This window comes from Dipodomys spectabilis, unplaced genomic scaffold (assembly GCF_019054845.1).
Source record: "Dipodomys spectabilis isolate Male_0828 unplaced genomic scaffold, ASM1905484v1 ptg000213l, whole genome shotgun sequence".
Classification (NCBI taxonomy): domain Eukaryota; kingdom Metazoa; phylum Chordata; class Mammalia; order Rodentia; family Heteromyidae; genus Dipodomys; species Dipodomys spectabilis.
Window position 1 is genome coordinate 1,785,193 of NW_024870890.1, and position 22,405 is coordinate 1,807,597.

Sequence of the window (22,405 nt, forward strand, 5' to 3'; positions counted from 1 at the left end):
AGATTGCCTGCCCAGCAGTTCCAAGTCCCTGAGTTCAACCTCCCTGTACCATACCAAAAAAGAAAATAGTGTGTTTGAGTGGAATTCATTTACAAGGATTAGCTTAGAAGTAGCTTCATATTTTTAATATTCATTTGTCAGCTGTTTTTTTATTCAGTGATTTTTTTTTTTTTTTCCCCGCTCTCTTTCCAATGTTTGGTGTTTTCTTCCTTTAGAAGATGTGCCAGAAAGCCGGGCGTTGGTGGCTCATGCCTGTAATCCTAACTACTCAGGAGGCTGAGATCTGAGGATCACAGTTCAAAGCCAGCCCTGGCAGGAAAGACCATGAGATTCTTATCTCCAATAAACCACTAGAAAGCCAAAAGTGGTGCTGTAGCTCAAGTGGTAGAGCGCTTACCTTGAGCTGAAGAGCTCAAACTCTCTTAAGGATAGTTTGAAGCCAGGCACTGGTGGCTCATGCCTGGCTCATCCTAGCTACCTAGGAGGCTTGAGATCTGAGTATTTTGTTAGAAGCCAGGGCAGGAAAGTCCATGAGACCTTTACCTCCTATTAACTACCTAAAAAGCTGGAAGCGGAGCTATGCCTCAAGTGGTAGGGTGCTAGCCTTGAGCACAAAAGCTTAGGGACAGTGCCCAAGCCCCAAGATCAGCAAACACACACAAAAGAATAGTTTCAATTCTAAAATGGCAAATGTAATACCATTGAAAACAGAAATTGAGATTCATTCATCCTTTTTTTTTTTTTGTGGCTCTTAGTATGTTTTTTATTGAAATGGTCACTGTAAGTTTCATAGGTTAAAGTGATATATTCTAAATTATATTGAAATAAGAGCACATGGCAAAGAAGCTAAGTTGTTTTTTTTCTCCCCCTTACGATAGAACAAGGAAGAAGTTTGCGACAAAGCACTATTGCCAAGCGTTCCAATGCAGCATCTTTAAGTAGCACAAAAAAAGCATCTGGGAAGACTATAACTGCTCCCAAAGCAGGGGTGAAACAACCAGAACGGTGTCAGATGAAAGAAGAGGTTGGAGCACCACTAAAATCCGAGTACCATAAGGAAAATAAAAGGAGCAACCGATACATTAATCCAGTTGAAGTGGTACCAGAAGTATCATTGTCTTCGAGTCAGTCTTCATTGTCATCTTGCCTTGAAATGAAGGATGAAGTTGGATTAGATTCCAAACATAAGTGTGATAATCAGGGAGAAGCAAATGTGCCATCTCATGAATTAAATTGTCCTCTTCTTTCAGAGACTTGTGTTAATATTGAAGAAAAGAAAACTGAAGCTCTGATGGAATGTAAAATTGAGACTGTTAGTGGCCCATTGTTTAAGTTCTCAGATAAAGAAGATGATGAACAGAATGTTTCAGGTAAAATGGGTGATACTATTGAAGAAGAGAAGGCAAAGGAAAAACTTAAACAAAAATCAAAAGAGATAGTAAAATTATCCTGTACAGATGACCAAATTATTGAAGAACCTGAATCTTCTGACATTTCTGGTGATGCTGCTTGTACAGATTTAAATAAGACAGAAACAAAAGCCTTAGGTTTGTCTAGTTCCTTGGATGAAGCACCTGAGGATCATTTGGAATTGAAGAATACTGTGGGTGGTGGTGATAAAACTGAAAAGTTCCTTCAAAGAAATAAAACTGAATCAGTGGATTATTGTGAAGACATGGAGTCTCATGATACACAAGTACAGAGCACCGAGTTTAATAAGTCAGATTTAGAAGTCAATACCTGTGTTTTTGAGCCAGTAACCAATGTTTTAAAAAATAGTATTTGTGATATGGCAGATCAAAATCCAAAACAGTTAAATATAACAGAAAATACTAAAATAGAATCACATGAAACCACAAACCTTCAGGATGATAGAAGCATCTTAGAGCCAAAAAAATTAAAATCTAAACATACGAAACCTGTAACTCATCCTAAGCAAAACACAACTACAGAGACTTCACGAAAAATAGTGTCAGCAAAACATGAAGTTTTTAACAAAACAAAAAATGTTAAAAATGGGAAACGAAATGCAGATGAAGTAGAATCTCAGCAGAGGCCTGTCAAAGTAAGGAAAAAACAAGTTGATAAGGATTCAAAGACTCAAAGTTCCAACTCTGGAGTTAAATCAGCAAAAAATCAAACACATTCTATGTGGAAAAATATTGCACAGGATCAAAACTTATTGCAAATTCCCAAACCTTTAACTCATTCTGTTAGTGATAAGCTTCATAGTCAACCTAGTTGTTCTAAGGAGCCTCATCATCAAGTACATTCCGGACACTTGGTACATTCCAGCCAGAAACAGTGCCCTAAGCCTCAGCAACAGGCACCATCAGGGAGAATCACTAGTCATATGAAAGAGGAACATGAACATGCAGTCCTTGAGCATTTTAAGGAGGAGGATAAACTGAAACTAAAAAAAACTGACAAGAACTTACAACCTCGTCAGAGAAGAAGCAGCAGAAGTTTTTCTTTGGATGAGCCACCATTATTCATTCCAGACAACATAGCCACTGTAAAAAGAGAAGGTTCAGACCATAACTCCTCATTTGAAAGCAAATACATGTGGACTCCCAGCAAGCAATGTGGGTTTTGCAAAAAACCACATGGCAACAGGTGTGTGTGTGTGAGTGTGTGAGTGTGTGTGAGTGAGAGTGAGTGTGAGTGAGTCATATGTACATTGAAGGGAAAATTTGGGGTGGGGGGAAGCAGATTGAGTTTAGTGTGAGAACTTTTTTGGAGCTATACAAAGACTTTTCCAAAACCCTACATTAGTCCTGGATAAATAATAGAAAGATGGAGCCACTCAATTTACAATTACATCACCTTAGAACATTTTAAGAACCATAGTATGGTAGCTGATATATGTGGAAATGTTTTGTCATTGTAAACTGTAGTCAATGCATCTGATAAAAAAAAAGACAACAGCCATTTTCTTAATCAGAAAATTGTTATGCTGCTCTGAGACTGTAAATCTTACATGATTTTATTTGGTTGGAGAAAACTAGCAATAAAGTATAAAGGTCATAATGGAAAATCAGTTTTTCTTCTGAAGGTATTTTTTTTAATGGTGCACATTAACAGCCTAATACTATCATCTCAAAACCATCAAGCTTTTGGAATGAAATTTGATATTGATAGCTAAAGCAACTGTTAGATTATGTAGGTAAATTTTGTGTATTACATGGAATAGAGTGAAAGCATGTATTCTGGAATGTTTTAGTGATTTTGAGAATTTCCTCTGAGTTGTAATCATTGAGAGTTTTAAAGTTTGATTTTAGCACTGGTTTTCCCCTTTTTTGGGTTTCTATCTTTTGGAGATTACAATGGTGCCTCCCTGCTTTCAATGTACTTTTTATTTGCTAGCTTTTTAAAGAAAAGTAAAAGAAGACATGATGTGGAGCTTACAGCCCAAGATTTTCCTGATCAAGTGTCACATTGCTGTTAGAACTTCTATCAACACTGATATGATAAAAAAATTATAACCTGTATATTCTAGCATTATTATACTTCTTCTTTAGTACATGTTAGAGTGACATTTCCCTGTGCTATGACGCCACATAAAGATGCAACTACAATTAGACAAGATAGGTTTTAATAAGTTATTTTGGTAGGAAGAGTGGTTGGGGAGGAACTGGTTGGGGAGTGGGAGGACAGTGTTGGGTTTTTCTCTTAGGTTTTATGTCACAGGGACTTGTTTACTGAATTTTGGACAGTCTTGGTAGAGCTGAGGCTGGCTTGGAACTATATAATGAATGCATCCTGGCCTTGAACTTGGAATCCTTAGCCTCCCAGGTGCTAGGATTTCAGGAACAGACATGTACCACCTCGCAGAGTTGGCTGCTTTCATGATTCAGCCAAAATATATTTTTGGTGTCTGGAGTTAGTTTGTTACACAGTATGATCTAATTTTTAAGTTTTTTGACTTACTTGATACAGTGCTATATTTGACCCACTTATGGTCTTCATTTCAAATATCTTAGGTATGTGAAAGGGAGCATACTGTTTTCAGATTTAAGTGAACTTAAGAGTTCAGTGGTGCTCTTAACTGCTCTTTTCATCTCTGCTACAACCATAAAAATCATTGCACTGATACATGTTCAGAGAAATGGAATAGGAAGACCTGAAGTATAGAGTTAGAGGGCATATTAAGTCATGTACCTTTTTATATATGACCTTTCTTAAAACGCCCAGTCTTCAGGACCTATGCGCAGGCATTTTTTAATAATTGTTACATCATCAACAGTTTCTGTAAAATGCATATCAGGTGTTCCATCATTTTGTTTTTAACATAATGCCAGTTTTTAGATCTCCTGAGTAAAATCTAGAGTTTCAGTCTAGTGAATCATTTAAAATGTTAACCTGTAGGAATTTTGGGTTCATCCTGTGTAATTAACCTGGAGAGAATGTACAATAACACTGGAAACAGTTATGGGAGCAGCTTTCCTGATTACTGAAGTAATCTTTCAGATCTGTGAATAAAGAAGCCTAAGTAATTGATTGCTTTTTCTTTACATATTAACTATCCTCCACTGCTGCTTTTGTTCTGTTTTGCTTGCATACATTGAATTTACTCAAAAAAATTACCTTTCACACAGGGTTTAATTTTCTAATTTTAATCCACACATGAAAATACAAATTTATTATGAAAACATTTTCTGATACTTGTGATGCCAATACTGTGAATTCTTCAGCATTTTACATATATTACAACTGGAGTTAGCTTTCTTGTGTATGCATCCAGTTGGAGATTCATGGCATGGCCAGGTGAGGTGGTTGACATGAAGCAGTTCTGTACATATTCTAAGGACAGTGGTTCCTCCCCCCTGCTTTTTTTTTGTTGAATGGGGAGTTTCATTTTGACAAATGTACATATATGCATACAAAGCCTTGATCAGACTCACCTACCCTTTTTTTTTTTTTGCTTCTGTTTATTTTTCTTATCCAGACTTATGCCATATATATTATTTTTTAAAGGCTACTTAATCCTTTTTTTCTTTTTTTAAATGTGAATTTTTTTCAATAGAAGTTAATGAATATTTTTGAAATGAAGTTTGTGTCTTTTTATTATTACCTGGTCGTTTCTGGTTCCTCCTTTGAAAGATGCTTTTTTCATTACTCTCTGTTGCTCCAGTTGTATATTTTGTGTACTTGATGAAAAAGACCAACACAGTTAGCAAAAGTGGCTGGGTGCCAGGTAGCTCATGCCTGAAATCCTAGCTACTCAGCAGGCTGAGATCTGAGATCATGGTTTGAAGCCATCCTAGGCAGGAAAGTCTGTGAGACTCTTAACCTCGAATTAACCACCAAAAAGCCAGAAGTGGAGCTGTGACTCAAGTGATAGAAGGGCTGATCTTAAGGAAAAAAAAAGGCTCAGGAAGATTTTGAGGACCAGGAGCCCCCCCCTCCTTCTCCCCCTCCAAAAAAGGTAGAAAAACTTTCTGAGAGGTGAATTCCTTTCTAAAAGCAGTGATCCTGATTTTTGTCAAGCATTTTCACAATATGACATAATGTTTATGTGGAAAATAACCTTTTTACCTTAGGAATGTGTGTGTGTATATATATTTATACACTACAGTGTAGATTGTCACTCAAATATTTATCAAAACTGAATACCTATCTTGTAATGCCTACCATGGTGAATTTGTGCCATGAACTTTTTAAGAGCAGTTCTCAGTGTTGTCTCCAGTTTATGTTGAAGAAACCTGGATTTTATTTTTTGGCAATACTAGGGTTTGAACTCCATGCTTCCCACTTGCTAGTGTTCTACCACTTGGGTTAGGCTTGCAGTCCTGCCTTTTACTGATTATGAATTTTTTCCTGCCCATGCCAGGCACATTTCAGCCTCTTGGGTACTTGGGTCACAATCATCAGAAACCAGCCTGGCTGAAACAGGAGGTTTTCTCAGAACTTTGGATCACAGGCCAGAAAGATAATTTGTTTTTAATTATTTTACAGGACACTTAAACATTGAGTTTTGTTTTTACTCCATATATGCACATGTAACAGTAGAAGACAATGTTAAATATTGTAATGTGATTCATACTGACTGACTTGGTCAGATGACTGAATTAAGACCTAAACATAGTTTCTATTTCTGTTTTTTAACCTAAACAGTAAACATCTGGGCTGTGTTCCTGGGCAGTGCACAAAATGGGAACATGATTGATAGGTACTTCTGCTGCTGCTGCTGCTGCTGCTGCTGCTACTGCTGCTGCTACTGCTTTTCCTTTACCGTGCTGTCCCATCTCTGAAGTTTTTCAAGTAAAGCAGTAGCCCAGGAAAGGAGCAAAATAAATTCATTTATATTCTACACAACACACAGATACACACACAATGCTTCCCTCCCCCTCTTTGTACCAGGATTTGAGCTCAGGACTTCATGTGCTTGCTTGACTCTAGTTTGCAGGTGACTCTTTGCCACTTTAGCCGCACCTTTTAAGATGGAGTCTTGCAGGCTGACTGGACTCCAGAGGTCATCCTGAAAAGCTATGGTTATAAGTGTGAGCCGCCAGTGCTCTGTTCTATTCTCGTGGGAAGCCACCTTTTAAGAAGTTAGCTTAAGTTCATGGTACTTCCAAATTTCAGACTTTAGTGTTTCCATAGTAAAGTTGATTTTATTTTTCCTGAGAATGAGGTCAATTTTTCTAATTTTTTGAAAGCATTATTTAACTGATTTTAAATATAAAACAGGGAAACATTTATGGATAGCATTGGAGATATGCTTTTAGAGCCTCAAGTTTGGATCATTTCTAAAATAACCTGGACAAAGACTAGTCTTAAGTTTTTAAAGTTATGTTTTACTGGAACAATTCGAGACTTGCTTAGAAGAAATGTTAATGTAGCTATGTGGAAGTAATGGCAGTTGGCCACTGCCTTTCCTCCAGTACTGTACAGCTATTTATATTAGATAGTTCAAGGACTACTATTTCCTTTACATTTGCAACCAGAAATAGAATATCATTAAAGCACTTGTATTCTTCAAACCTGTTCTATAACCCTTGTTGCCTGGAGTATCTGGTTTATTCAATGTGATATCATTAATCTCAACCCTAGTGGTTGGGAGTGCTATTTGAAAACAGTTTTAAACTTATTAGACTTAAGATTCCAAAATATTGTATATTTTAGCTTTCCAAATCAACTTGTATTGGTGGGTAGATGTGGAGTAACTTGGTGGGAGAACTAGCAGTGGAGTTACTGTTGAGGTTAAATAATAGCTATGTGACATGCAGTTAAGTCCATAGTACAGTGGCTATTTGGTACATGATCGAGTGGTACATGAGGAGATGTGAAAGTAGTGTTATTGAGAAATGAGGTATGTGCCATGACTTGAAAGCACCTGCTGAAGTTAGTATACAGTTAGTATACAGTATATGAATGTTTGGATAGTTCCCGTATTAAAACAGGATCTCTGATATATTAGAGATGAATGTCCCACCTAGTCTATCGTTATCATTCCTCTTCCAGTTCCATTGAAAGTTATTAAAGGACCCTGTTTGAGATGTTGCTGTTAACAAACTCAGCAGTGCCAGAGCCCTTTAATGAGAAAAGATCTTCCTAAATCTTTCAAACATTAGGAACCACTAGCTTGAGGCAGGAAAATGTTAAACAATATTTGAACTGAACTTGGTAGCTTTCTTAATGGGTTGAAAACCGTGTAAGAGAATGTTTCCCTATGTTACTGTTTCATATCTGATTTGCTGTTTTATTCAAAATTATAAATATCCTTTTACATAGGAAAAATGGAAGGTTTTTAGATAGATTTATCTAGTGAGAACTCTCACGTTCTTGGTTATTAGCTAAAATACTGTAAACAGTTGAAACTTTAAATACCTTCATGTTAAAATCATATTATGGTCTTTAGGAAAAGAAGTTTAATGTCCGAAATAGGAGCAGTAACAAAATCCTTCATGCCAAAATGTGTATTAAAATTATTTCTGAACCAATATGAAACCATGAGCTGGAGCACTTTGAGCTTAGGTTATGCAAAGTGGTTAACAAACAGTTTGAGAGACTGTTGTTTTTAATTTGTTGAATAAGCAATTCAGATCTCTGGTAGTGCAACTGTACTTGGGTGGATTGTGATCAAATTCTCATAGTTCTCACCCCTTTTCTGTGTAGAAGTTCACTGTTAGTCTGTGCATTATTCTGTAATGACAGATCAGTTTTCTTCCCCACGGTGTTTTGTGGTGTTCCCCAGTATTTTCCTATTTGTATTTTTTACTTTGAAAACTTGGTCCGTGTTGAACATCAAAATAGCAGGAAATGAAATATAGATCATTTAACTTAGTCTCATTTTTTTACACTAAAATATTTACATATAAATCACCCTTTTGTTCCCCCTCCAGGTTTATGGTTGGCTGTGGGAGATGTGATGACTGGTTTCATGGTGATTGTGTTGGGTTAAGTCTTTATCAAGCACAGCAAATGGGAGAGGAGGACAAAGAATATGTATGTGTGAAATGTTGTGCTGAAGAAGACAAAAAGACTGAAGTATTAGACTCTGACAGTTTAGAAAACCAAACTACAACTGAAGACCACAGTGAAGATAAAACAATGGAATATGAAAGGCTTGACAAAACCAAACATACAGATGATACAGTGAAGAACAAGGTCAAAATTGTAAAACGGGTAAGCTTTTCATGAGCATGCTTTTTTTGGTTAAGATCTTTGACCCTATTATGAGTGGTGAAGTTTTCCTTTTAGGTTTCAGTGTTCCAGTATACATTTTCATTTTCTCATAGGAATGAATTAATTTAGTTTTGGAGGTGCAATTTTGGTGAAACCAGACAATATCTTTAGAACATATGCAGCCCTTATTCCAGTTTTTAGTGCTATTTGTTGGATGTAGTTTGATACTGGGGATTTCATATGGTAGAAAATACTTGTGCTGTTTTGTGGGCATGAGTGTAAATTGTGCATACTAAGTTTTAGAACAGCTTTCATTCTTTAAATATCTACTGATTATTTCTCACTTTTTTCAGTTTGCAAGAATTCTTTTCTTTCTGTAAAGTAAAATAACCTTAGTTTTTAAAACTTTGTTTCCTTATTTTTAATTCTCACTTTATTTTTTTAAACTCAATGTAGATTCATAGAATGCTATTTTCCTAGGTCTTATATTTTTAACTGTCTTCTAAAAGTCTTTCTAATTATACTTCAAGATACTTAGTCTTTCAGAAGTGAAATATATATGTAGTGTTTTGTCAGGTTCTTTTTCTTTGTCTCAGTCAGGGTCTTTCTATGTAGTCCACCCAGGCAGGCCTTGAGCTCAGATAGCTTGACTGGCCTCTCTAACTGGTCATCTTCCTGCAGTAGTAGCCTACCCGGTGGTGAGATTGCATATTCACCAGCACTGTGTTCCATGTTCTGACTAAACTTAAGTATTTTTTATTACCTGTAGCTTTTGCGGTCAGTGATTTATTATTGAATACTGCTGATGAAGAAACACAGTTGCAATAACTTTGTAAAATTAGGCAAGTATAGCCGGGCACTGGTGGCTCACGCCTGTAGTATGAGCTATTCCGGAGGCTGAGAACTGAGGTTCATGGTTGGAAGCCAGCCCAGGCAAGAAAGTCCACAATGAGACTCCAAGTCCAATAAGCTACTAAAACAAAAACAAAGCTGGAAGTGGAGCCGTGGCTCAAGATGCAGAGCATTAGCTTTGTGCAAAAAAATAAAAAGCTCCTGAATTCAAGGCCTAGGACAGGCACACAAAGTAGGCAAGTATCCAGAAGACCAAAATAATTTTAGAAGCTGGAAGGTTTTAGTCCAATCATTTTCATTTGTATGCTGTACAGTATCTCTAGGAGGTAAAGATCTAGTTTCTATTCTAAAACCTTGGAATACTTCCTCTTTTTCATTCTGTCTGTGTGTGTGCAGGCATATGTGTGTGCATGCACTGGTACTAGTTCCTGCACTCAGGACCTTACAAATTTAACTTTTTCATCAAGGCTGGCATTCTGCTTCTTGAGCCATACCTCCACTTAGCTCAGACCATTAGAGTTCTTCAATTTGAGCTTATTTTTGTTTATGAAAATTAGTTTTTTGAAGCCTTTCTGTTAAAAATAATTTTTCTATAGCATGATATAGAATTCATATTAAGCAGCTTGTTGTGCTATCTGTAGTCTCCCCCATGATATACAAACTCTGTTATTTCAGGTAGCTGTGTGTGCTGAATCTAAATTTACAGTTTGTCAAGTTACTGTGAAGTTAAATGGAGTCCATTTTACTTTCTCAAATGTCAACTCATATCCCTAGGTGTTGAGTGCTTTATTGAGTTTATTTTGTGTTGTGAGCATTAGTATTTGGCTATCTTCTCAAGGAACTTTAGTTGGAGAGGTACAACGTGAAAAGCTAGATAATAATACCTGTTGAAGAGAAAATCATTCATATTTGAATGTACTTTATCCTAAGACTTGTATTTTTATATGTTTATTTTAAAATCACGTTACTATAATGTGATTGATTTCTGTTAAGGACCTCAGAATTCCAGCTTAGCCGGTAATTCTTTGTGTGTTACAATTAGAACCAGGGTAGAAAGTGCACTGATGGTTTATCCTGCCTTATGGGAATTAAGATTGCCATTAGACAAATTTTGTAGATGATTTGCTTTAGAAATACAGTGAAAAACACAGATGCTCATTTCTCCATAATTCCTTCTTTTTCTGTGTATCTGCGGCCAACTGAGAACTTTTATTTCCTTATTCTAATTTTCTTTCTACTGTTATCAATGAGATGATCTTTATGTTTTTTTGTTTGTTTTTGTCAGTCTTGGGGTTTGAACTGTGGGCCTGGGCACTGTCCCTGAGCTCTTCTCAGAGCTAGTGCTCCACCTCTTTGCGCCACAATAGTTTTCTAGTGTTTAATTGGAGATAAGAGTCTCTTGTACTTTCCTGCCCAGTCTGGCTTTGAACCAAAATCCTCAGATCTCAGCCTTCTGAGTAGGTAGGATTACAGGCATGAGCCACTGGCACCCAGATGCTCTATTCCCCTTCTTCAGTCTTTATAGGCTACTGTATGCTCTGGACAAAGTAGACAATGGGTTTTGGATGAAAGAGAATATCTTTAGTAATGGACATAATTTTGTAAATCTTTAAAAAATAGTTAAGTATAAGCCGGGCACTCGTGGTCTGTCATCCTAGCTACTCAGGAGGCTGAGATCTGAGGCTCACTGTTCAAAGCCAGCCTGGGCAGAAAAATCCATGAGACCCTTATCTCCAATAAATAGTGTTCTTATGTCCAATAAGTCTCCAATAAATACTCAGAAAAAGCTTGAAGTGGCACTGTGGCTCAATTGGTAGAGCACTAGCATTGAGCACAAAGAGACTCGGGCTGTGCCCAGGCCCTAGGACTGGTAATAAAAAAAAAGTTAGGTGTGCTGGAGTTTGAACTCAGGGCCTCATAACTGCTATATGAGCTCTCTACCATTTGAGGCATGCCCCTAGATCTTTTCTCTTTTAGTTTGCACCTTTGCCAGTGCCAATCTCCTGCCACTGCCTTCTGAGTTGGTAGGATTTTACTGTTATGTACCAGCATACCTGGCTTGTTTGTTGGGGTCAGTTCTTGTTTTTTGGACTAGCCTCAAACCATGATCAGTCATATATAAATGTTTTAAAGGCTGAAAAACAAATTTGATTTCTAAATAGGTTGTAATAATAATTGCATTTAATTTTTCTCCTCTTCATAATTGTTGAGGTTTGCTTATATAGTAGTTTCCATTTTAATAAAATAAGTATTACTTTTTTTTAGGAGTCTAGTGAAGGCAAAAACTCATCAGACTGTAGAGACAATGAAATTAAAAAATGGCAACTAGCTCCTCTTCGAAAGATGGGACAACCAGTTTTACTTCGGAGATCTTCAGAAGACAAGAATGAAAAAATACCAAAGGAGTCAACAACTGTTTTTTGTACTGGAGAAAAACCTTCAAAACCAGGTAGTGAGAAATACAGAAATTATTGTGTACTAATATATTTCTATTATTTCCTATGCAACTAATATATTTATAGAGATTTTAATTTTTTTCATGGAAGTTAAAAAAAAAAAAGGTTTTTACTTGTAAAAATTTATTGCTCCAGCCGGGCGCCGGTGTTTCACACCTGTAATCCTTGCTACTCAAGCTGAGATCTGAGGATCACAGTTCAAAGCCAGCCCAGGCAGAAAAGTCTGTGAGACTCTTTATCTCCATTAACCACTAGAAAACCAGAAGTGGTGCTATGGCTTAAATAATAGAGCACTTGTCTTGAGCTGAAGAGCTGAGGGATTGCACCCAGGCCCAGAGTTCAAGCCCCATGACGGGAAAAGAAAAAAATATTTCTCCAAATTCTAGAAGGCACTAGTGAATGGAGGCCCCTTCCTTTGTGACAGCTATACACTAGTGGGAGAAGGCAAGGCAGACAGTAAGTTGACAGCCTCAGATGTAGATATATACAAATATTACAGATTATTACATACATTAAAAATAACATGAATATATACATAATCGTACATTCCATATGTTTCCTCTGGTTAAGATAAAGCATGGCGACTTTAGGATATATACATTTGTAAGTTTATAAAGTTCCACTAAAAATATTAAAATTTAAAAAGTTCCACTAAAAAAGGACTTTTTCATACTTGAAAATTACACCTGTTAAAATCGTCAGTGGGAGGGAAGGTACTCCACCCAGTGATGTTGCTTGATGTGCTCTCTCTATGCATGACCCTAGCTCACTGAAAAACACACAGAGAGAAAATGTTATGCTACTTTAGTGCCTGTGAGGAAGAAGTGTCATAGTGGAAAATGGTCGGGGGAAGGGTCTGAGAGCTGATGTTTCAGATAAAAAAGGATTGAGTGCGATTTGAAGGAATGCATTTTTCTGAGAAAGGGACTGGGTGAAGAGCACCACCAATGAAGGCTTCCAGTTAGCATCAGACTTGGCGTCTGAGAAGTAAGAGATTCAGTGTGGAGTGACTAGAAAGTATTATCTTCCACCCAAGGCTGGTGCTCAACCACTTGAACCACACCTTTGCAGTTAATTGGAGATAAGAATGTCTTGCTGCTAGTTAATCAAGTCTCTAGAATTTATCTCTGCCGTTGTCTAACTACACGTGCTTCAAATCTCAACTTAACTCTCAGCTTGAGTAGCTAGGATTATTGTTGTGAGCCACTTGGGTGAATCAAGAAGTATGCAAGGTCTAGGTGTTAGTATTGTACTATCTAATCCCAAATTGATTACTTTCCCAGTTTTTCCTTCCCATCCCCATCAAATAGTTGCATAGTTCATTTTTAACATAATGTCAACTGAACACCACTGTTGGATTTGTTTTCCTTTTGTCCCTCCATTTCAGTGCCTTCTCTTACCCTCCCAAAGACATCTAAACGATCAAAAATTGCCAAAAGAAAATGAAAACAACAAAGCAAAAACATCTTATTTCCAGTTCCTGGAGTTCATTTTGATACTATTATTTTCTCTGATCAGATGCACATAGGAATTGTCCCTTTCTGTTCCTCTCCTAAGAGTGTCTTCCTGTGATCTCACTGTGTGTGGATGCTTAGAGTCCTATATAATTTATCATGTCTCAGTGTATTTTTGATCTAGCTTCCACATATGAGAGAAGACATGTCTCTCTGAGCTTTGCTTGCCTCACTTAACATGATTTGTTCTATGGCCATCCATTTCCCTGAAAATGATAGAACATTCTTTATAATGGCAGTGTAAAATTCAATTATATATTGGAACCACATTTTTGAATCTGAAGGGCATCTGGACTGTTTCCACAACTTGGCTATTGTAGATAAGGCAGCAATGAACATGGATGTAATGTTTCTTTCATTGATGGATGTAATGTTTCTTTTTACTTGTGGACTTATTTTTAAATACTATCAGTTTTAATTACAACTTTAATGACAAGAGTATTATTTTAATATGTAATGTGGCTTCTGACCATATTTCTAAGTAGTGGCTTTTAATAGTCAATTGGTATCTTGGCTCGTGATATTCTGGATAAATACGCAAGAGTTCTGTTTTGCTGGGTCGTAGGGAAGATCTGTGGTTAGCTTTTTTGATGAATTTCCAGACTGTTGATAGAGTCATTATACTACTAGTTTACTTTCCCACCAACAGTGCACATCCCTGCCAATATTTGTTGGAATTCATGGTGTTGGCCAGTCTAACGGGGTGAAATGGAATCAGAGTTGATTTGCATGTCCCTTATGGCCAGGAATGATGAGCATAACCCCATGTGCTTCTTTGCTATTCTTACCCTTTCTTATGAGATGTCGCTCCTTTGCCCATTTAGTGATTATTTTATTAGCTTTAGGTTGATTTCTTTGGCTCCTTGTGTTTTGAGACAACAATTGGTTGGATTTTGCATTTTGATCCAATCTGCTGTTCTGTCTTTTTGTTGAGAAGTTGAGGCCGTTGATGTTTAACATTATGATGGAGAAATATGTCAGGTTTTCTGCCATTTTGTTGTTTTCTGGTATGTGCGTCTTTCCTCTCTTGTGTTTATTAGTCTACTGATTTTTGTTCATTGCTGTGTTTCCTTGCCTTTGTTTTCTTCAGAGTGAATGCTTCCCTTTAGTCTCCTTTGTAGTATTGGTTTAGTGTTAGTGAATTCCTTTAGTTTTGGTTGGTCATGTAAGGTTTTTGTATTGCCATCAGTACAAATAGTAGCTTTGCTGGGTACACCACTTTGTTTTGTCAGTTGTTCAGAGCGTGAATTATACACTCCAGGCTCCCCTTGCATTGAGGATTTGTATTGAGAGATGTGCAGCAATTCTAATCTTCTTTCCATTGTAATATAGTTCCCTCTTTTATTTTGCTTCATTTAAAAATAATTACTTGTCCCAGGTTTTCACTATAATTTATGTTTCTTTTTGGATTCAGTCTGCTAGGAGTTCTGTATGCCTGTCAGGTAGGTGTGATTCTCTCTTGAGATGCAGTTTTCTGTTGCTATTTTGTTAAATAGGGTTTCAGTGCCTTTGGTTTTGAATTCTTCTCCCTCATCGCTCCCGATTATGTGTAAATTTGATCTTTTGGCGGAATCTGGCCATTCTTGAATATCCCTTTGCTAATGTTCTGTTTTTTCCATGCCCTTGAATTTTTGTTCTAATTCCTCTGCTTTATCCTCACTGTTTTCTACCTGTTTTCTACCTCACTTGTTCTATTGCTGATGCTTTTAACTGTTTTGCAATGGGGAGATAGAGCCTTTCATGTCTCCTACCTCTTTATTAATGTCATTTCTCAGGGTATTAATTTCATCTTCCATTTCTTCATTGAGATATGTAATGCTTCTTTCATTGATGTATGTAATGTTTCTTTTTACTTGTGGACTTATTTTTAAATACTATCAGTTTTAATTACAACTTTAATGACAAGAGTATTTTAATATGTAATGTGGCTTCTGACCATATTTCTAAGTAGTGGCTTTTAATAGTCAATTTTGGTTATAAACTTACACAATTCATTATAAGGAAAAGTTTCTTTAAAAAAATTAATGCGTTTTCATACCTGCTTAAATTAGGCACTCAGGAGAAGCAAGAGATAAAGAAGAAGAAAGTTGAAAAGGGCGTCTCTAGTGTGCATCCTCCCCCTGCTTCCATTTCCAAGCCATCTGCAGATCAAATCAGACAAAGTGTGAGACATTCTCTCAAAGACATTCTTATGAAAAGGTGAAAAACCAAGAGTGAACATTTTATTACTGAAGACTGAGTATGTTCTTCAGTTTATGAAAAATAATTAAATTGTTTTTACTTTAAGGCTTACAGATTCAAATTTGAAGGTACCTGAGGAAAAGGCAACGAAAGTTGCCACAAAAATTGAAAAAGAGCTTTTCTCTTTTTTTCGGGACACAGATGCTAAATATAAAAATAAATATAGAAGTTTGATGTTCAATCTGAAAGATCCTAAAAACAATGTAAGTATATTTTGTTTGTTTCTATGCATTTTCATGCTTCCAACTTTCCTGAATGCATAGAAATCTTAAGATTGTAATACAAAAGATCTCCAATTTATTAATTTAGATTGTGATTACAGAATCACTTAGAATATACAACTCTCCATGTCCCAAGACCTTAGGCTGTTCAAAACATGTGTTCTACCTGTGAACTCCTTCCCTAGCCCAGAATTTTTTTTATTTTTGTTTTTTTCTGGTTCTAGGACTTGAACTCAGGTCCTAGGTGCGGCCCCTGAATCACCTTCTTTGTGCTGTATCACTTGAACCATAGTGCCACTTCCAGCTTTTTCTGAGTTATTTTTTGGAGAGAAGAGTCTCACTAACTATTCTGCCTGGTCTGGCTTCGAGTCGTGATCCTCAGACCTCAGCCTCCTGAGTAGCTATGGTTACAGGTGTGAGCCACCAGTGCCTGGCTTCGGAATATGTAATTTTTAATAACATTTTTTGCTCTTGATTTATGAATTCCGTAAATAGTGTTCTATAAGTTTGCTGAACAGCTACATGTCTTTAGCAGGTGTATTTTGATTTAAAATCAAACAATAGAGTTTCACAGTTTACATTTAGAAGGCTTGAGGGCTGGGAAGGTGGCTCAGTGGTAGAGCACTTGCCTTGCATGCATGAGGCCCTGGGTTTGATTCCTCAGCACCACATAAGCAGAAAAAGCTGGAAGTGGTACTGTGGCTCAAGTGGTAGAGTTGATAGCCTTGAGCTGAAGGGACAGCACCCAGGCCCAGAGGTTCAGGCCCCACGACTGACAAAAAAAAAGGCTTTAACTCAGGACCTTGCTGCTGTCCCTGAAATTATTTGTTCAACCACTTGGGCCATGGCTATACTTGTAGGTTTTGGGTAAGTAATTGAAGATAAGAGTCTCATGGACTTTTCCTGCCCATGTTTGCTTCAAAACCTGAGTGAGGCTTATACTTACAGTCCTAACTACCATGGAGGCTAAGATCTGAAGATTGAAACTTGAAGTCAGCCTGGGCAAGAAAGCCTATGAGACTCTTGTTTCCAATTAACTACCAAAAAGCCAGAAGTGGAGCTGTGGCCCAAGTGGTAGAGTGCCATCCTTGAACAAAGAAGCAAGCTCAGGGACTGCATGGAGACCCTGAAGTCAAGCCTCACAACTGACCCCAAAAGACCTGGAAGCCGGGCATCGTAGTACATGCCTGAAATCCCACCTGCTTGGGACCCTGAGGCAAGAGGATTGCTTAGATAAGCCAGGGGTTCACAGTCTTGTCCACAGAGATTCAGTCTCAGGTTATGAAAATGTGCGACACATTTTATTAAGTATCATTTTAGCTCTAAGTATCTTTTAACAATGGAGTACATATTAGTTTAGTTCCTCATTTTAGGATTTGTTGTATGTACTTTGGATGAAATCTAAAAGCCAGATGTGTGTGTGTACTTGTGAGTATGTCGAAGGAGACCTTTGATGAGTTAAACTAAATAAAAAAATGAGGTCAGTATGCCGGGCACCGGTGGCTCACGCCTGTAATCCTAGCTACTCAGAAGGCTGAGATCTGAGGATCAAAGCCAGCCCAGGCAGGAAAGTCCATGAAACTCTTAGCTCCAATAAACCACCAGAAAACCGGAAGTGGTGGAGCGCTCACCTTGAGCTGAAACGCTGAGGGACAGCGCTCAGGCCCAGAGTTCAAGCCCCACAACCTACAAAAAAAAATGAGGTCAGTGAATTTAAAAGGTTCCAAAAATGATTGATCACTTTTGTATTTACCTTTGAGTTCAGCAGGATGTTTTTTGTACAGATGACTCTAGGTAACAGTATAATTAATTTCAACCCTCTTGGAGAAAAGTTTTCACATATTTGATTAAGTTTTCACATAAGTGATGTAAATTGGTATAAGAGCAATTACTCGGGGCTGCGAAGGTGGCTCAGTGGTAGAGCGCTTGCCTTGCATGCCTGAGGCCCTGAGTTCTCTTCCTCAGCACCACATAAGCAAACAGAAAAATGCCGGAAATGGCGCTGTGGCTCAAGTGGTAGAGCGCTAGCCTTGAGCTGAAGAGCTGAGGAACAGCGCCCAGGCCCAGAGTTCAGAGTTCAGGCCCCACGGACCTCCCCCCCCCCCCAAAAAAAAAAAAAAAAAAAAGAAAAGATCTGTATCTAACATAATGTATTTTCAGATTTTACATGTTTCAATACTAAGAAGCTTGAATGAGACTCAAAGAATCAATTCCAAGAAAAAAAGCAATCTAAAGGAAATAAATCTTAATCACTACAGAAAAGCTCCAAGAAGTATCTGACCCATAAAGGCATACTATGCAATGTCAATTTTTCTTGTGTAGCTATCAGTATACTTCAAAAAAATATCCCATAAGATAAGTTGCTAAGTATCTACAGAGCACCCCTTTAAGGATCCTCCCTTCCCCAGATACCAAACTCCTCAGATGCATACATCCTGTATACAGACATATAACTTATGCATGTGACATTATTTCAGTCAATAATAGACCACATACATGGATGGCAGATCCATACATCTTTATTGCCTAGTGAAGGAGAATCTTAGTGTGTGTGCATATATATATATATATATATATATATATATATATATATATATATATTATATATACATGCTACACTGTTTGCACAATGGCAAAATCACCCAATGATGAGAGCTTCAGAAGGCACTACTGAAGTTTATCATCTGTAGGGCTAATGACAATACTGCTACGTACACAGTTGTACATGTTGAATGCAGATACAGTTTTTTTCTATATTGATTCCTTGTTGGTTTAAAGTATCAATACAGAATTCATCCACTAAAAAAGTTAAGTATATTGGAGTAATTGCCGGCTTTTTTCTTTTTGCTTATATGGTGCTGAGGAATCGAACCCAGGGCCTCAGCCATGCAAGGCAAGCGCTCTACCACTGAGCCACCTTCCCAGCCCGATACAGATCTTTTCTATAGCACATTCCTGTAATGTATTGGTTATTATGACAGAATATATCCAATTTTGGATTGGTGTGTAATGGCTTCACTGTATGTGTTCCCAGACAGAATAAGTCCCTGTGTAATCTTACTTCAACTTCAGAATTTTGCTCCATTGTGTTGATTTTTGTATAAAATGTATATTTTGTGGCCTTAGGAAACAAAGTTGCTATTTAATAGGTAGTGTATTCAGCAGTTCCCTCTCCCCACCTTTTTTAAAGTACTTGTCTCTTTCTTGTTTTAAAATCTTTTTAGATACTATTTAAAAAAGTACTGAAAGGAGAAGTAACTCCTGATCATCTTATTCGAATGAGTCCAGAAGAACTTGCCTCTAAAGAGTTAGCTGCTTGGAGAAGAAGAGAAAACAGACATGTAAGAATATGTATGAATGGGTATTTCACTACCAAAACTTACATTTTTTAGTCATACAAGAAAAATCATGTAGGAGAAAAATCGATACAGAGTGTACACCAGGCACTTGTAGTTCACACCTGTAATCCTAACTACTCAGGAGCTGAGTTCTGAGGATCAAGATTCAAAGCCAGCCCACGTAGGAAAGTCTGTGAAATTCTTATCTTAAAAACAACCAGAAAACTGTCAATGCCACTGTGGCTCAACATAGTAGAGTGTTAACCTTGAGCAAAAAAGCTCCAGGACAGCGCCCAGGTCCTGAGTTCATGCCCCATGACTGACAAAAAACAAACAAATACAGAATGCACAATAAAATAGACTCTTCTGTTCTTCTGATTAATTCCTTCCCTCTTCTTTTTCTTCCCTTCCCCTTTTTCCTTCCCATTCTCTTCCTCTTTTTTGTTGACCAACCTTGACTGGACTGGACTGATGTGACACTCCTACTTCAGCTTTCTAGTGTCTGAGACTACTAACATATGCCACCATGCCCAATTTCCTCTTGTTTTTTTGTTTGTTTGTTTTTTGTTGGTTATGGGGCCTGAACTCTGGGCCTGGGCGCTGTCCCTCAGCTCTTCAGCTCAAGGCGAGAGCGCTCTACCACTTGAGCCACAGCGCCACTTCTGGCTTTTTCTGCTTATGTGGTGCTGAGAAATCGAACCCAGGGCCTCATGCATGCGAGGCAAGCACTCTACCACTGAGCCACCTTCCCAGCCCTTCTGTTTTTTAAATAATGCCGTTTTATACAGGTGCAGTGGCTTATGCCGGTAATCCAAGTTCTACTTGGCAGGCTTTGATGGAAAGGATTGTGGTTTGACAATGGCCCTATAAAAAATTAGGGAGAAGCCGGGCACTGATGGCCCTCGCCTGTCATCCTAGCCACTCAGGAGGCTGAGATCTGAGGATCGCGGTTCAATGCCAGCCCCGGCAGGAAAGTCTGTGCCACTCTTATCTCCAATAAACCACCAGGAGACAGGAAGTGGCGCTGTGGCTACAGCAGTAGAGTGCTTGCCTTGATCTGAAGTGCTCAGGGACAGCTCCCAGGCCCAGAGTTCAAGCTCCATGACTGACAAAAAAAAAAAAAAAAAAGTTAGAAAGACTAAATCCTAATTACATATATACTTTTTATAAACATTGTCCGAGAGAATTATAAACATTAACTTATTTCTTGTGTTACTGGGGCTTATACTCACATCCTTGCACTTTATCAATTGAGCCACACTACTGTCAGTATTGGCAATTTGTAGGGCCAGATGAATTGTCCAAATTAAAAAAAAATTGTATGATTTCATAATCCCTGACTTAAAGTTTCGAATAGAAAAGGCTTTAAAAATTAAGGTTTAGCCGGGCGCCGGTGGCTCACGCCTGTCATCCTAGCTACTCAGGAGGCTGAGATCTGAGGATCGCGGTTCAAAGCCAGCCCTGGCAGGAAAGTCTGTGCCACTCTTATCTCCAATAAACCACCAGGAGACCGGAAGTGGCGCTGTGGCTCAAGCGGTAGAGCACTTACCTTGAGCTGAAGGGCGCAGGGACAGCGCCTAAGCTCAGAGTTCAAGACCCATGACCAACCAAAAAATAATAAGGTTTATCCCAAGTAACTAGTTTGTTAAAAGCTGACCTTCTGACCTTCATTGTCATGTGTGCATGTGTATATTCACATTAATACTGTCTATTGTGTGTGTTGTCTCCCATTCAACTGGAGCATTGTGTAGTAAATGCACCATCCTTCTTTTAAAAATGAATCTTTTACTCTTTGTTCATAATACTTGCATTTTAGGCACCAAGTATCTATATAGATCTTGCCAGATCTTGTATTTATGAAGGTCAATATAGTCTGTTGTATTTATTCATTTTTTTCACTTTTACTTTGTATGATTTCTCTTTTATTTTGAAGATAATCTTAACATGTTATTTTCCTCCATGTTCCAAACATGTACATGATTCTTTTATACTTGAAACTGGCTATAGTTGTCATTTTCACTGGAGATCAGACGGTTATTTCCTTTTTTTTTTTTTTTTTTGCTGTTCCTGGGGCTTGAACGCCAGCTCTGGGTACTGTCTCTGAGCTTCTTTTGTTCAAAGCTAGCATTCTCCCACTTGAGCCAACAGCTCTAATTCCAACTTTTTGGATAATTTATTGGAGACAAAGAGTTTCATAGTCTTTCCTGCCCATGCTAGCTTTGAATCCTGATCCTCCAATTTCAGCCTCCTGAGTAGCTAGGATTACAGCTGTGAGCCACTGGAGTCTGGCTAGATTTCTTCCACTTCTACTTCCCTTCCCCCTTCCACTTTCCCCACCTCCCTCTCTTTGAACCTATCCTCTCCCTTTCCCTCCTTCTTTTTCTTTTCTTTTTTTTTTATAAGAATGATTTACAGTTACCAAAAATGAGATAAATGAGCAGACCTACCTTTACCTTCCTTACTCTGTTGTTCTCCCCGCTGCTTTTTACTTCTTTCTCTACTGGCTAATTTATACATTTCATTGCTGAGCTTGTTCAACTGTGAATTGTGAGTGTTACTGAGAATGCTCAGTCAAGAGACAACTAATAGGGGATTGTTGAATTTGTTTTTGATCTTTGAATTAATTGTTCTTATGGGGTATCGAATTAGGAATCTTAACACCAAGATAATTTAAGAATTAAAGTTCTCTGTGGCGGTTGCTAAACAGTATTTGCAAACTGATTTCACATGTAAATATCAGTTGCCTTCCATTAAATTGTACACATCAACTTCAGTACTTTGCAAATTGTATTGTACTTCAGTTGCCTCCTATTAAAATTACATGTGAACTTCTCACAAGTGAGATATGGAGTCTTAATTGGTGCATTTCAGCAGTTAAATTCTCGTTATTACAGAGAAAAATGATATATACAATATAGCTTATTATTCTCTGTTACATTTTTGGTATGAGATACTACCTAAAGATTAAAAATCATTTATGAGCTGGGTGCTCATGCCTATAATCCTAGCTTTGCTAGAGGCTGAGATTTGAAGATCAGATTTCAAAACCAGCTTGGGCAGAAAAATCTGTGAGACTTTTATCTCCAGTTAATCACCAGAAACCTAGTGGTAAAACAAGTAACATTGAGCAAAAATGCTCAGGGATAATGCCC

At 37.7% G+C, this 22,405-nt stretch overlaps 1 protein-coding gene across 6 annotated transcripts in view; it reads left to right on the forward strand.

The window, feature by feature from the left end:
* Positions 1-22,405, forward strand: part of Phf3 (PHD finger protein 3) — a 72,518-nt gene that overhangs the window by 34,104 nt on the left and 16,009 nt on the right. For 4 of the 6 annotated variants that reach the window (XM_042696928.1, XM_042696929.1, XM_042696930.1 and 1 more), the window contains 6 exons: positions 879-2,616; positions 8,349-8,631; positions 11,749-11,932; positions 15,505-15,652; positions 15,741-15,897; positions 19,140-19,256. In XM_042696928.1, coding sequence (XP_042552862.1) covers positions 879-2,616; positions 8,349-8,631; positions 11,749-11,932; positions 15,505-15,652; positions 15,741-15,897; positions 19,140-19,256 — 2,627 coding nt within the window. The remainder of the gene's footprint in view (positions 1-878; positions 2,617-8,348; positions 8,632-11,748; positions 11,933-15,504; positions 15,653-15,740; positions 15,898-19,139; positions 19,257-22,405) is intronic. The other 2 variants (XM_042696933.1, XM_042696932.1) reach the window with 1 other exon arrangement.